This window comes from Neoarius graeffei, chromosome 11, assembly GCF_027579695.1.
Source record: "Neoarius graeffei isolate fNeoGra1 chromosome 11, fNeoGra1.pri, whole genome shotgun sequence".
NCBI classification, from domain to species: domain Eukaryota; kingdom Metazoa; phylum Chordata; class Actinopteri; order Siluriformes; family Ariidae; genus Neoarius; species Neoarius graeffei.
Window position 1 is genome coordinate 62,242,418 of NC_083579.1, and position 15,975 is coordinate 62,258,392.

General features: G+C 41.5%; 2 protein-coding genes across 3 annotated transcripts in view; one reads left to right on the forward strand and one right to left on the reverse strand.

The window, feature by feature from the left end:
- Positions 1–15,975, reverse strand: part of fndc4b (fibronectin type III domain containing 4b) — a 20,457-nt gene continuing 4,482 nt past the window's right edge. The window contains exons 3-7 of the mRNA XM_060932818.1: positions 6,908–7,023; positions 6,530–6,734; positions 3,737–3,826; positions 1,987–2,123; positions 1–36 (exon numbers count right to left, since the gene is read on the reverse strand). Of these exons, the coding sequence (XP_060788801.1) occupies positions 1–36; positions 1,987–2,123; positions 3,737–3,826; positions 6,530–6,734; positions 6,908–7,023 (584 nt within the window). The remainder of the gene's footprint in view (positions 37–1,986; positions 2,124–3,736; positions 3,827–6,529; positions 6,735–6,907; positions 7,024–15,975) is intronic.
- gckr (glucokinase (hexokinase 4) regulator) overlaps positions 15,425–15,975 on the forward strand; it is a 25,209-nt gene continuing 24,658 nt past the window's right edge. The window contains exon 1 of one of the 2 annotated variants that reach the window (XM_060934542.1): positions 15,425–15,495. The gene's annotated coding sequence lies outside the window, so the exon portion shown is untranslated. The remainder of the gene's footprint in view (positions 15,496–15,975) is intronic. The other variant, XM_060934541.1, reaches the window with a different exon arrangement.

Here is a 15,975-nt window from a genome sequence, read left to right on the forward strand (position 1 = left end):
TCAGACCTTAATGATGCTAACTGCTGATGGTGTCCTCTGGAAATAGGGAAAACACAATACGCAAGACAATCTCAGTCACACAGAAAACTCAAAAATTAGAAAATGCAAAAATAGGGAAAGAACTTTTTTTTAATTCATTTTTTTGAATTACAAACTACTAATATATGTACAACCCCAATTCCAAAAAAGTTGGGACAAAGTACAAATTGTAAATAAAAACAGAATGCAGTGATGTGGAAGTTTCAAAATTCCATATTTTATTCAGAATAGAACATAGATGACATATCAAATGTTTAAACTGAGAAAATGTATCATTTAAAGAGAAAAATTAGGTGATTTTAAATTTCATGACAACAACACATCTCAAAAAAGTTGGGACAAGGCCATGTTTCCCACTGTGAGACATCCCCTTTTCTCTTTACAACAGTCTGTAAACGTCTGGGGACTGAGGAGACAAGATGCTCAAGTTTAGGGATAGGAATGTTAACCCATTCTTGTCTAATGTAGGATTCTAGTTGCTCAACTGTCTTAGGTCTTTTTTGTTGTATCTTCCGTTTTATGATGCGCCAAATGTTTTCTATGGGTGAAAGATCTGGACTGCAGGCTGGCCAGTTCAGTACCCGGACCCTTCTTCTACGCAGCTGTGATGCTGTAATTGATGCAGTATGTGGTTTGGCATTGTCATGTTGGAAAATGCAAGGTCTTCCCTGAAAGAGACGTCGTCTGGATGGGAGCATATGTTGCTCTAGAACCTGGATATACCTTTCAGCATTGATGGTGTCTTTCCAGATGTGTAAGCTGCCCATGGCACACGCACTAATGCAACCCCATACCATCAGAGATGCAGGCTTCTGAACTGAGCGCTGACAACAACTTGGGTCATCCTTCTCCTCTTTAGTCCGAATGACACAGCGTCCCTGATTTCCATAAAGAACTTCAAATTTTGATTCGTCTGACCACAGAACAGTTTTCCACTTTGCCACAGTCCATTTTAAATGAGCCTTGGCCTAGAGAAGACGTCTGCGCTTCTGGATCATGTTTAGATACGGCTTCTTCTTTGAACTATAGAGTTTTAGCTGGCAACGACGGATGGCACGGTGAATTGTGTTCACAGATAATGTTCTCTGGAAATATTCCTGAGCCCATTTTGTGATTTCCAATACAGAAGCATGCCTATATGTGATGCAGTGCCGTCTAAGGGCCCGAAGATCACGGGCACCCAGTATGGTTTTCCGGCCTTGACCCTTACGCAGAGAGATTGTTCCAGATTCTCTGAATCTTTTGATGATATTATGCACTGTAGATGATGATTATGTTCAAACTCTTTGCAATTTTACACTGTCGAACTCCTTTCTGATATTGCTCCACTATTTGTCGGCACAGAATTAGGGGGATTGGTGAGCCTCTTCCCATCTTTACTTCTGAGAGCCGCTGCCACTCCAAGATGCTCTTTTTATACCCAGTCATGTTAATGACCTATTGCCAATTGACCTAATGAGTTGCAATTTGGTCCTCCAGCTGTTCCTTTTTTGTACCTTTAACTTTTCCAGCCTCTTATTGCCCCTGTCCCAACTTTTTTGAGATGTGTTGCTGTCATGAAATTTCAAATTAGCCAATATTTGGCATGAAATTTCAAAGTGTCTCACTTTCAACATCTGATACGTTGTCAATGTTCTACTGTGAATACAATATCAGTTTTTGAGATTTGTAAATTATTGCATTCCGTTTTGATTTACAATTTGTACTTTGTCCCAACTTTTTTGGAATCAGGGTTGTAAAGAAATAAGATAAAAATGATCATCTTGTTTCTAGATATGATTAATGTCTATGATCCATGTTTTTTTTTTTTTGTTTTGTACAAGTGCCGCATATCATAGAAATGTGATGAACCATAGAAAAGTCACTGCTTTTATGACTCAGTCCATGACTCAATCCATACCGCAGTGATTAAATTATAGCCATCTGCGTCAGCAGTTTTGGGCTCACCTTGTTCCCGAGAAGCCCTCCATTATGGTAATCTGGAGTACTGTGCACAGAGAGGGGTTTGGTCTTCTCCTTACTGTGGTTGTTTGAGTCATTGTCTTTGATGATCTCGTACTGCCTACAGAAGAGAGCAATCACCGCTGCACCAAGACAAATACATCCGATTAGAAAGTGGATCAGATCCACTTGAACTCAAGCTCTGGCATCTGGCCAAAAGAGCGAAATTTAAAACCATGCACATCCTCTAAATGTGCTCTTAATGCCAGCATGGCAATTTAATTTCATTCTGATGGAAAAAAAAAAAAAACTTAACACTGCAATACTAATATGGTAGTATAAAAAAAAAAATCACAGTTATGGCTAGTGTGCACTGTATTTTTTTTATTATACACAGTACTGTGCAAAAGTCTTAGGTGGCCTGTTTTTTTTATTCAAACTTTATTATAGATTTGTATTTATGACTTATACATTATCAAGTCAGTACAAAACATTTTAGATTTCCAAACGTTAGTCTTCCAGCATGGCGGCACGGTGGTGTAGTGGTTAGCGCTGTCGCCTCACAGCAAGAAGGTCCTGGGTTCGAGCCCCGGGGCCAGCGAGGGCCTTTCTGTGCGGAGTTTGCATGTTCTCGCCGTGTCCGTGTGGGTTTCCTCCGGGTGCTCCGGTTTCCCCCACAGTCCAAAGACATGCAGGTTAGGTTAACTGGTGACTCTAAATTGACCGTAGGTGTGAATGGTTGTCTGTGTCTATGTGTCAGCCCTGTGATGACCTGGCGACTTGTCCAGGGTGTACCCCGCCTTTCGCCCATAGTCAGCTTGGATAGGCTCCAGCTTGCCTGCGACCCTGTAGAAGGATAAAGCGGCTAGAGATAATGTGAATGTGAACTTTATTATAGATTTGTATTTATGACTTATACATTATCAAGTCAGTACAAAACATTTTAGATTTCCAAACGTTAGTCTTCCAGCATGGCGGCACGGTGGTGTAGTGGTTAGCGCTGTCGCCTCACAGCAAGAAGGTCCTGGGTTCGAGCCCCGGGGCCGGCGAGGGCCTTTCTGTGCGGAGTTTGCATGTTCTCGCCGTGTCCGCGTGGGTTTCCTCCGGGTGCTCCGGTTTCCCCCACAGTCCAAAGACATGCAGGTTAGGTTAACTGGTGACTCTAAATTGACCGTAGGTGTGAATGTGAGTGTGAATGGTTGTCTGTGTCTATGTGTCAGCCCTGTGATGACCTGGCGACTTGTCCAGGGTGTACCCCGCCTTTCGCCCGTAGTCAGCTGGGATAGGCTCCAGCTTGCCTGTGACCCTGTAGAAGGATAAAGCGGCTAGAGATAATGAGAATGAGATGAGTCTTCCAGCACAAAATTAAATGCTACAGAAAAATGTTTGTATGTCAGTAAAGAAAGCAGGATATATTTTTTTCGACAAAGAAATACAATGAAGGCTGCTGGGCAAAATTAAGAAGTGTGTATGACAGTCAAAATCTCCAGAAGAACTGGTTCTGCAAGATGTTCTCCAAGATGTTCTGCAAGATGATCCGACAGCTCATTTCCTTATAAAACTACAGACTACTATTTTTTTAAGGCAAAGGGTCGTCACACCAAATATTGACATTTTTAATGTTTACTGTTCTTTATAGTATTTTTAAATTCCATTATTTTTGAAGGCATCTTTGCTCTATAGCATTTCTGTGCATGTACCTAAGACTTCTGCACACAGTACCGTATATTTAAATTTGTTGATTTTGAACAGTCACCTGCCCACATTAGGAGCACAGTCGTAATGATTAACATCTCTCCAGTCTGAAGGTGCCTGGAAATATCAAGACCTTCTACTGAGGGGTCACCTTGACAGACACACACACACACACACACACACACACACACACACACACACACACACACACTGTAGTGTACTGTAGTGATGACCAAATCATCACAGAAAAACACCCAAAGCTAATCACTAGGTAGTACTGGACATTCTGATGGATTTTTGATTTCCTAGAAATGCATGTCATATAAAAAAAGTCCATTAGCTTTTGGTAAAAATTGCCTAAATACAGTCTCTGTAATTTACATTTAAAAAAATTTCACATAACATTTTTTAAATAAATTGACCCAAACACTTACAATTTAAAGGAGAACTGAAGGCAATTTTTTTATTGTCAAAATTCTATTTATCTCATTTTATTAAATATAAAAATGCATTTTTGATAGCTATTTTGTCGCTGCTATAGCAAGTTATGAGTGTTTGAAATATGCTCTGTAATATATCAGTCCATATGTCAAGGCAATGGCCGTAAACGAGACCTGTGCGAGACATCGTAGGACGGAAGTAAAACGTACAGCGGAAATCAAAGTGACCGACATCTGCCAACGTTGTCAAAAGATGCGTGCGCCCTCTTTCGAATGCTGATGTAATCAAGCCGGAAGTTTTGTGTGTTTTGATAGCTATCAGGAAAGTTTGAAAAAAGTAGGCAGTAATTGTCATTTAAACTCATTTTTGTGCAATATTTCGTTTGGAAAACAGTTCATTTGGTGGAATAAATGTGACACAAGATGCTGAGTATGTGTTTTGCACCTAGTTGTGGTCTGGCTGACACTTCACGCTTCGAAGTCTCGCACAAGTCTCGTGAAGATCGCGTGGATAAGCGACACCTGCAGTGGACCAAACGAACTAAATTCAACATGGCTAAAAACTGAATAGGCCGATAAGTATACAGTGGTGCTTGAAAGATTGTGAACCCTTTAGAATGTTCTATATTTCTGCATAAATATGACCTTAAACATCATCAGATTTTCACATAAGTCCTAAAAGTAGATAAAGAGAACCCAGTTAAACAAATGAGACAAAAATATTATACGTGGTCATTTATTTATTGAGGAAAATGATCCAATATTACACATCTGTGAGTGGCAAAAGTACTGTATGTGAACCTCTAGGATTAGCAGTGAATTTGAAGGTGAAATTAGAGTCAGGTGTTTTCAATCAATGGGATGACAATCAGGTGTGAGTGGGCACCCTGTTTTATTTAAAGAACAGGGATCTATCAAAGTCTGATCTTCACAACACGTTTGTGGAAGTGTATCATGGCATGAACAAAGGAGATTTCTGAGGACCTCAGAAAAAGCGTTGTTGATGCTCATCAGGCTGGAAAAGGTTACAAAACCGTCTCTAAAGAGTTTGGACTCCACCAATCCACAGTCAGACAGATTGTGTACAAATGGAGGAAATTCAAGCCCATTGTTACCCTCCCCAGGAGTGGTTGACCAACAAAGATCACTCCAAGAGCAAGGCGTGTAATAGTCGGCGAGGTCACAAAGGACCCCAGGGTAACTTCTAAGCAACCGAAGGCCTCTCTCACATTGTTAATGTTCATGAGTCCACCATCAGGAGAACACTGAACAACAATGGTGTGCATGGCAGGGTTACAAGGAGAAAGCCACTGCTCTCCAAAAAGAACATTGCTGCTTGTCTGCAGTTTGCTAAAGATCACATGGACAAGCCAGAAGGCTATTGGAAAAATGTTTTGTGGAGGGATGAGACCAAGTAGAACTTTTCGGTTTAAATGAGAAGCGTTATGTTTGGAGAAAGGAAAACACTGCATTCCAGCATAAGAACCTTATCCCATCTGTGAAACATGGTGGTGGTAGTATCATGGTTTGGGCCTGTTTTGCTGCATCTGGGCCAGGACGGCTTGCCATCATTGATGGAACAATGAATTCTGAATTATATCAGCAAATTCTAAAGGAAAATGTCAGGACATCTGTCCATGAACTGAATCTCAAGAGAAGGTGGGTCATGCAGCAAGACAACGACCCTAAGCACACAAGTCGTTCTACCAAAGAATGGTTAAAGAAGAATAAAGTTAATGTTTTGGAATGGTTAAGTCTAAGTCCTGACCTTAATCCAACTTAAATGTTGTGGAAGGACTTGAAGCGAGCAGTGCATGTGAGGAAACCCACCAACATCCCAGAGTTGAAGCTGTTCTGTACGGAGGAACGGGCTAAAATTACTCCAAGCCGGTGTGCAGGACTGATCAACAGTTACCGGAAACATTTAGTTGCAGTTATTGCTGCACAAGGGGGTCACAGCAGATACTGAAAGCAGAGATTCATATACTTTTGCCACTCACAGATATGTAATATTGGATCATTTTCCTCAATAAATAAATGACCAAGTATAATATTTTTGCCTCATTTGTTTAACTGGGTTCTCTTTATCTACTTTTAGGACTTGTGTGAAAATCTAATGATGTTTAAGGTCATATTTATGCAGAAATATAGAAAATTCTAAAGGGTTCACAAACTTTCAAGCACTACTGTAATATTTAATTGCAATTAGTTGCCAATATGAGTCACGATATAAGGTTACTAAAACCGAAAATGTAATTGAATAACACATTAATTAAGAAATAAAGCAAGTTTAAAAATGACTTCAGTTCTCCTTTAATGCTGGAAAATTTCTGAACTGTACCTTAATATAAATGCTTTTTCCTCTCTGTATTGTATGTGTGGCAGAACCATTAAACCAAAATGTCTCAGAGTACCTTGAGCCACCATGTTAGACTGGAAGTGGTCTGATTTTTCAAGGGTTCGAAAATGAACCCTCTTGCTGGTTTGGCTCTCCCCATGCAACCCGATAGACTGGACCTGAATAATATAATCTGTGTTTTCATCTAGGTCCCATAGCACACAAGCACGACTGGTGGTGTTAATTTCCCTGATGAACCGCTGCATGAGGCCATCTTGTCTCTGCAGGATCAAACCCACACAAAGACATGAAGTTTATTTGTACAGAACCTAAAGAGAAGGTTTATTAAAGAGGAGTAGCTGCATAGTTAATGAAGCCATAAACGGCATGGTTTTCTCAACTGATATGATAGATTTTGTTAGGGCTGTACATCATTTTAATAACTTTACAGAACCTGCTGGGAGATGGCGTAGCCAATTACAGCCTCCCCCTCTGGGACGTTCCAGGATATGGTGGCTGAGTTTGCTCTCAGGTGAGTGACAGAGACATTGACAGGAGCAGCAGGACGATCTGTAGACAGTCATGAATACAACTCATTTCTTAAAATTTGTACATCACTGCACACCATTCACTACAAAATAAGAATAAGATAAAAATTCAACCATACGCTGTTATTATATTAATATTAAACAATAATATGGATGCAATTTTAATTATTACACACAACCATTTTTAGTTTATGTTTGATTTCCGCATTAAATATTTTTCAGCGGCGGCACGGTGGTGTAGTGGTTAGTGCTGTCGCCTCACAGCAAGAAGGTCCGGGTTCGAGCCCTGTGGCCGGCGAGGGCCTTTCTGTGCGGAGTTTGCATGTTGTCCGCGTGGGTTTCCTCCGGGTGCTCCGGTTTCCCCCACAGTCCAAAGACATGCAGGTTAGGTTAAGTGGTGACTCTAAATTGACCGTAGGTGTGAATGTGAGTGTGAATGGTTGTCTGTGTCTATGTGTCAGCCCTGTGATGACCTGGCGACTTGTCCAGGGTGTACCCCGCCTTTCGCCCGTAGTCAGCTGGGATAGGCTCCGGCTTGCCTGCGACCCTATAGAACAGGATAAAGCGGCTAGAGATAATGAGATGAGATATTTTTCAGCAATATACTCTTTTAGTTTAAATAGAAATGTTTAAAAAAATGATATGATAATGCAAAAAAGTGTGTGTGTGTGTGGGGGGGGGGGGGGGGGTTTAAAACAAATAAAATTCTCAAGTTTAACCACGGGCAGCACGGTGGTGTAGTGGTTAGCGCTGTCGCCTCACAGCAAGAAGGTCCTGGGTTCGAGCCCCGGGGCCGGCGAGGGCCTTTCTGTGTGGAGTTTGCATGTTCTCCCCGTGTCTGCGTGGGTTTCCTCCGGGTGCTCCGGTTTCCCCCACAGTCCAAAGACATGCAGGTTAGGTTAACTGGTGACTCTAAATTGACTGTAGGTGTGAATGTGAGTGTGAATGGTTGTCTGTGTCTATGTGTCAGCCCTGTGATGACCTGGCGACTTGTCCAGGGTGTACCCCGCCTTTCGCCCGTAGTCAGCTGGGATAGGCTCCAGCTTGCCTGCGACCCTATAGAACAGGATAAAGCGGCTAGAGATAATCAGATGAGATATTTTTCAGCAATATACTCTTTTAGTTTAAATAGAAATGTTTAAAAAAATGATATGATAATGCAAAAAAGTGTGTGTGTGTGGGGGGGTTAAAACAAATAAAATTCTCAAGTTTAACCACGGGTGGCACGGTGGTGTAGTGGTTAGTGCTGTCGCCTCACAGCAAGAAGGTCCTGGGTTTGAGCCCCGGGGCCGGCGAGGGCCTTTCTGTGTGGAGTTTGCATGTTCTCCCCGTGTCCGCGTGGGTTTCCTCCGGGTGCTCCAGTTTCCCCCACAGTCCAAAGACATGCAGGTTAGGTTAACTGGTGACTCTAAATTGACCGTAGGTGTGAATGTGAGTGTGAATGGTTGTCTGTGTCTATGTGTCAGCCCTGTGATGACCTGGCGACTTGTCCAGGGTGTACCCCGCCTTTCGCCCGTAGTCAGCTGGGATAGGCTCCAGCTTGCCTGCGACCCTGTAGAAGGATAAAGCGGCTAGAGATAATGAGATGAGAATGAAGTTTAACCACAAAATGGGCGGTGTAGTGGTTAGTTTCAGGTTTATTTTTATAGCGCTTTTAACAATAGACATTGTCGCAAAGCAGCTTTACAGAATTTAAATGACTTTAAACATGAGCTAATTTTATCCCTAATCTATCATGCATTTCACATGCACACTCAAGCAAAGTGAACTTCATCCTCTGCATTTAACTCATCTGAAGTAGTGAACACACACAAGTGAGCAAGGAGCACACACATATACCCAGAGCAGTGAGCAAACATGCTACAGTGCCCGGGGAGCAGTTGGGGGTTAGGTACCTTGCTAAGCAGTGAACACACACAAGTGAGCAATGAGCACACACTGTTATCACTGTTGCCTAACAGCAAAAAGGTTCTGGGTTCGAGCCCAGTGGCCGACAGGGGCCTTTCTATGTGGAGTTTGCATGTTCTCCCCATGTCTGTGTGGGTTTCCTCTGGGTGTTCCGGTTTCCTCCACAGTCCAAAGACATGCAGGTTAGGTTAACATGGGGTGACCATGGTCTGAAGTGCCCTTGAGCAAGGTATCTAACCCCTGACTGCTCCCCGGGCGCTGGCTGTTCACTGCTCTGGGTACGTGTGTGTGCTCATTGCTCACTTGTGTGTGTTCACTGCTTCAGATGGGTTAAATGCAGAGGACGAATTTCACTGTGCTCGAGTGTGCATGTGACAAATAAAGGGTTCTTCTTCTCTAAATTTGTATAAAAATACACAATGCACATAAAACTAGCTAGACTTGAACTAAATCTGCTGTGCTCTAGGTTTGCTGTAAGTAAGCATGATGAAATGTGTAATTTAGTTAACATTAATGACGAATAAAGTTTCTCATTCTCATCTCATTATCTCTAGCCGCTTTATCCTGTTCTACAGGGTCGCAGGCAAGCTGGAGCCTATCCCAGCTGACTACGGGCGAAAGGCGGGGTACACCCTGGACAAGTCACCAGGTCATCACAGGGCTGACACATAGACACAGACAACCATTCACACTCACATTCACACCTACGCTCAATTTAGAGTCACCAGTTAAATTTTAAGACATGGCTAAAGGTGTAGCAATGGTCCCAGGCTACTTTTGGTAATTTAGTTGTGCATGTCCAATATATAAGTGCTAGCCTCATTAAATACAGTAGACTATGTTCAAATGGCTCGTGTAACTGTGCATTATTGAGACGATGTGGTAATGCAATATGGATAATACGCATGAATAGTCCTGTGTAATGAATTTTATACTGTATATGGCTGTGTAGTATTCAGGTTAGCACTCACACTGTGGTGGAGTGGGTGGGAGTAGGCAGCCTGACAGCTCAAGAATAGAAGCTGTTCTTTAGCCTTGAGATTATGGAACAGCTTGCCATTTTTATAAAGGCATCGCCCACAACAGACATTTGAAATCCAATTTAAAAGCATATTTATTTGTCTAGGCATTTGAGGTTTGTAGTATATGTAGTTCTCTGTTTTGTCTTGTCTTTAGTAGTTTTATCGCTTACTCACTTTTATTGTTCAATTCACTTATTCATTTATTTTATTTTTAATTACTCGGTTGTATTGTGCAGCACTCTGGCTTGTCATTCAAATGTGATATATGTGTGGTTCTCAATGTTTTTGAACCCAGGGAACTCTTTGACTGGAAGAAGAAGAAGAAGAAGAAGAAGAAATAATAATAATCCATGGACCCCTTCACTTTATTTTATGGAAGTTGAATCATTTATTTTATCTATGAACAACTACTCAAAAATATTAAACTCATTATTTTAATACGTACAATGATAGTTTGGCTAATTTTTGAAGGCACAGTGCTTTTTATGAGCTCATCCAGCCAACAGGTGATGAGCTTATGCCATCATGTGTTGTCCGTCGTCCATCCGTTGTCCGTTGTCCAACCGGCGTCATCCACATTTCACAAAAAACGCTTCTTCTCTCTCAATACTTCACCGATTTTTATTCTTTTTGGCAGGAAGGTAGGTCTGCCTGGGGTGCATATACATAGCTCCTACAAATTTTCAATTATGCAAATTTGGATTTGCATAATTGCAATTAATAATGAATATATGGAGTAATTAAGCCCTAACGAGCAGTTTCCACACAAATCGATTCTTCTCCCTCAATTCTTCACCGATTTTGATTCTTCCTGGCATGAAGATAGGGGTACCTAGGGTGCATATAACTTCTACCCAGATTTGCTTAATTACAATTATTAATGAAGTTATGGACTAATTAAGCCTTAATGAGCAATTCAACAAAAATCGCTTCTTCTCGGTCAATTCCTCGCCATTTTGGATTCTATCTGGCAAATAGGTCGGTATTCCTAGGGTGTACAGTGCTCAGCGTAAATGAGTACACCCCCTTTGAAAAGTAACATTTTAAACAATATCTCAATGAACACAAAGAATTTCCAAAATGTTGACAAGACACAGTTTAATATAACATCTGTTTAACTTATAACGTGAAAGTAAGGTTAATAATATAACTTAGATTACACATTTTTCAGTTTTACTCAAATTAGGGTGGTGCAAAAATGAGTACACCCCACAACAAAAACTACTACATCTAGTACTTTGTATGGCCGCCATGATTTTTAATGACAGCACCAAGTCTTCTCGGCATGGAATGAACAAGTTGGCGACATTTTGCAACATCAATCTTTTTCCATTCTTCAACAATGACCTCTTTTAGTGACTGGATGCTGGATGGAGAGTGATGCTCAACTTGTCTCTTCAGAATTCCCCATAGGTGTTCGATTGGGTTCAGATCAGGAGACATACTTGGCCACTGAATCACTTTCACCCTGTTCTTCTTCAGAAATCCAACAGTGGCCTTAGATGTGTGTTTAGTCATGTTGGAAAAGTGCACGACGACCAAGGGCACGGCTTGATGGTAGCATCTTCTCTTTCAGTATAGAGCAATACATCTGTGAATTCATGATGCCATCAATGAAATGCAGCTCCCCGACACCAGCAGCACTCATGCAACAAAAATTGCTTCTTCTCGGTCAATTCCTCGCCATTTTGGATTCTTTCTGGCAAATAGGTTGGTATTCCTAGGGTGTACAGTGCTCAGCGTAAATGAGTACACCCCCTTTGAAAAGTAATATTTTAAACAACACCTCAATGAACACAAACAATTTCCAAAATGTTGACAAGACACAGTTTAATATAACATCTGTTTAACTTATAACGTGAAATTAAGGTTAATAATATAAACTTAGATTACACATTTTTCAGTTTTACTCAAATTAGGATGGTGCAAAAATGAGTACACCCCACAACAGAAACTACTACATCTAGTGCTTTGTATGGCCTCCATGATTTTTAATGACAGCACCAAGTCTTCTCGGCATGGAATGAACAAGTTGGCGACATTTTGCAACATCAATCTTTTTCCATTCTTCAGCAATGACCTCTTTTAGTGACTGGATGCTGGATGGAGAGTGATGCTCAACTTGTCTCTTCAGAATTCCCCACAGGTGTTCGATTGGGTTCAGATCAGGAGACATACTTGGCCACTGAATCAATTTCACTCTGTTCTTCAGAAATCCAACAGTGGCCTTAGAAGTGTGTTTAGTCATGTTGGAAAAGTGCACGACGACCAAGGGCACAGAGTGATGGTAGCATCTTCTCTTTCAGTATAGAGCAATACATCTGTGAATTCATGATGTCATCAGTGAAATGCAGCTCCCCGACACCAGCAGCACTCATGCAGCCCCACATAAGGACACTGCCACCACCATGTTTCACTGTAGGCACCATGCATTTTTCTTTGTATTCCTCACCTTTGTGACGCCATACAGTTTTGAAGCAATCAGTTCCAAAAACATTTATCTTGGTCTCATCACTCCAGAGTATAGAGTCCCAGTAGTCTTCATCTTTGTCAGCATGGGCCCTGGCAAACTCTAGGTGGGCTTTTTTGTGCCTGGGCTTTAGGAGAGGCTTCTTTCGTGGATGGCATCCATGAATGCCATTCCTCTGCAGGGTACGCCGTATTGTGTCACGGGAAATAGTCACCCCAGTTTGGCTTTCTACTTCTTTAGATAACTGCAGTGAACTTGCATGCTAATTTTCTTCAACCCTTCTCATCTGAAGACGCTCCTGTCGAGGTGTTAACTTCCGCGGACGACCTGGACGTCTCTGTGAGATGGTTGCAGTTCCATCTTTCTTAAATTTTTGTACCACTTTTGCTACAGTATTCTGACTGATAAGTAAAGCTTTGCTGATCTTCTTGTAGCCTTCACCTTTGTGGTGTAAAGAAATTATTTTCTTTGGGGAATTCTGAAGTATGGAAGCCGCGAGAGGCCCTTCATATAATCTTTTTTTATTCACCTTGTTATCCCGAGATAATGACATAATTAATTCAGGATCTCGAGAAAACAACACAACTAATTCGAGATCTCGAGAAAACAAAACCGTTATTCCGAGATAACGACATAATTAATTCAGGATGTCGAGAAAACAACACAACTAATTCGAGATCTCGAGAAAACAAAACAATTATTTCATGATCTCGAGAAAACAGCTGAGATTTCTAGCAGAGCTGCGCCCCCCTGTGGGTCAGACAACGAAGACTTAGAAATTGGCGGACATGTAACAGAGCAGAAATGGCTTTTTACGATGCCTTGAGAGAGAGAGGGTTCCCAGAGGAGATTATTCCAGACATTCTGATGACCAAAGTTGCGTCTATACAGAATGAGAAATAGCCCCAAAGTCAGCATATCACAAGTCTATTGGCGTACCTGAATGAACCATTTCTCAGCTGTTTACTCGAGATCATGAAATAATTGTTTTGTTTTCTCGAGATCACGGAATAATTGTTTTGTTTTCTCGAGATCTTGAAATAACGGTTTTGTTTTCTCGAGATCTCGAATTAGTTGTGTTGTTTTCTCGAGATCCTGAATTAATTATGTTGTTATCTCGGAATAATGGTTTTGTTTTCTCGAGATCTCAAATTAGTTGTGTTGTTTTCTTGAGATCCTGAATTAATTATGTCGTTATCTCGGGATAACAAGGTGAATAAAAAAAAGGATTATATGAAGGGCCTCTCTCAGCTTCCGTACTGAAGAGACAAGTTGAGCATCACTCTCCATCCAGCATCCAGTCACTAAAAGAGGTCATTGTTGAAGAATGGAAAAAGATTGATGTTGCAAAATGTCGCCAACTTGTTCATTCCATGCCTAGAAGACTTGATGCTGTCATTAAAAATCATGGAGGCCATACAAAGTACTAGATGTAGTAGTTTTTGTTGTGGGGTGTACTCATTTTTGCACCACCCTAATTTGAGTAAAACTGAAAAATGTGTAATCTAAGTTATATTATTAACCTTATTTCATGTTATAAGTTAAACAGATGTTGTATTAAACTGTGTCTTGTCAACATTTTGGAAATTGTTTGTGTTCATTGAGATATCGTTTAAAATGTTACTTTTCAAAGGGGGTGTACTCATTTACACTGAGCACTGTAAATAGCTTCTATATATAGCTTATATATAGTGTATATAGCTTGCGATATTTATTGCGCAAGGTGGCCCACTTTACAGTAGATCGTTCCTTCTGGACTAGACGGGGCCGGAGTGAGCTATGCCGTCACAGACGGTCTCGTTGGGGGTTAAATTAAACCCACTGAACTGAATGAACACGATAGTAACCATAAAAACTCAATAAAAAAGTAAATTATGATGATTTTAAAAACTGCGCAATCCCACCCACCCCACCCAACTATGCTTCACAGACGCCACTTTGAGAAATGTGGTGCTCTACAAATTAAGTTACCCTAACTTGGCTTTATTCTGAAACTGCATGCTATAATTCTAATAAAGAGGCTGTGGCTTGGGAGTATGGGATCTGAGATTATGCTGCATGTTTTCCTCACACGTCATAATGCAGAGTTCCCAACTGGGTGACAGACTATGATGTACTTGTCTGACTTCACCAGCCTCTGCACAGTTTTGCAGTAGAGCAGCCATATCAGATTGTGATGTACCGTAGCTGCTTCTCCACTGAATATCTGGGTGGTTGACGTGACGTGTGATTTTAGTGTAACATAGTGTAAATACTTACTAAAATGTGTTTTTCCTTCCAAAAATCATAAGTAAATGAAGAAAATTACAGTATTTTATGTTGTAAATTTACTTTTGTATGAAAAAATATATTTTGTTCATGTTTATTTTAAGGTTGTTATGCCAAATGACGGCGGCACGGTGGTGTAGTGGTTGGCGCTGTCGCCTCACAGCAAGAAGGTCCTGGGTTCGAGCCCCGGGGCCGGCGAGGGCCTTTCTGTGCGGAGTTTGCATGTTCTCCCCGTGTCCGCGTGGGTTTTCTCCGGGTGCTCCGGTTTCCCCCACAGTCCAAAGACATGCAGGTTAGGTTAACTGGTGACTCTAAATTGACCGTAGGTGTGAATGTGAGTGTGAATGGTTGTCTGTGTCTATGTGTCAGCCCTGTGATGACCTGGCGACTTGTCCAGGGTGTACCCCGCCTCTCGCCCGTAGTCAGCTGGGATAGGCTCCAGCTTGCCTGCGACCCTGTAGAAGGATAAAGCGGCTAGAGATAATGAGATGAGATGAGATGCCAAATGACCTGTGGTGTGACTGTAACACGAATGAGACATGAAATATAAACAGCTATAAAATAAACCAGCAACATTTGGAATAATTCATAAAAGCTTTGGCATTATTTTGCAAATATTAACTACTTTAAAAAAAGGTTTTGACTTGCAAAAACATTATACAGTAATGTTTACAACAAGTTAAATTTTGTAACGTAAATGCCGTCCTGCGGCATGGAAGTTCAGGTTTTTGAACAGGCAGTTGCATGGACAACTGTAGGGGCCTTCAAAACGGAACCCCTACCAGGAAGTAACTCAGTTATTGAGGAGTGCTGTGAAGTTTGAAAGGTGAGTATTAATCTCTTAATATTTATACAGATTTCAATGTTTCTGTTAGACAATGTATGTGTCCATTTCTAGTGTCCTGTAATGTGACAGCTCTTATTTAAGAAAAAAATATAAGGAATTGAAGTAAGGAGTGAACTGAAAAACAGCTGTCGAAAATAACTGTATCCTGGATTTCAATGGGTGGCACGGTGGTGTAGTGGTTAGCGCTGTTGCCTCACAGCAAGAAGGTCCGGGTTCGAGCCCCGTGGCCGACGAGGGCCTTTCTGTGCGGAGTTTGCATGTTCTCCCCGTGTCCGCGTGGGTTTCCTCCGGGTGCTCCGGTTTCCCCCACAGTCCAAAGACATGCAGGTTAGGTTAACTGGTGACTCTAAATTGACCGTAGGTGTGAATGTGAGTGTGAATGGTTGTCTGTGTCTATGTGTCAGCCCTGTGATGACCTGGCGACTTGTCCAGGGTGTACCCCGCCTTTCGCCCGTAGTC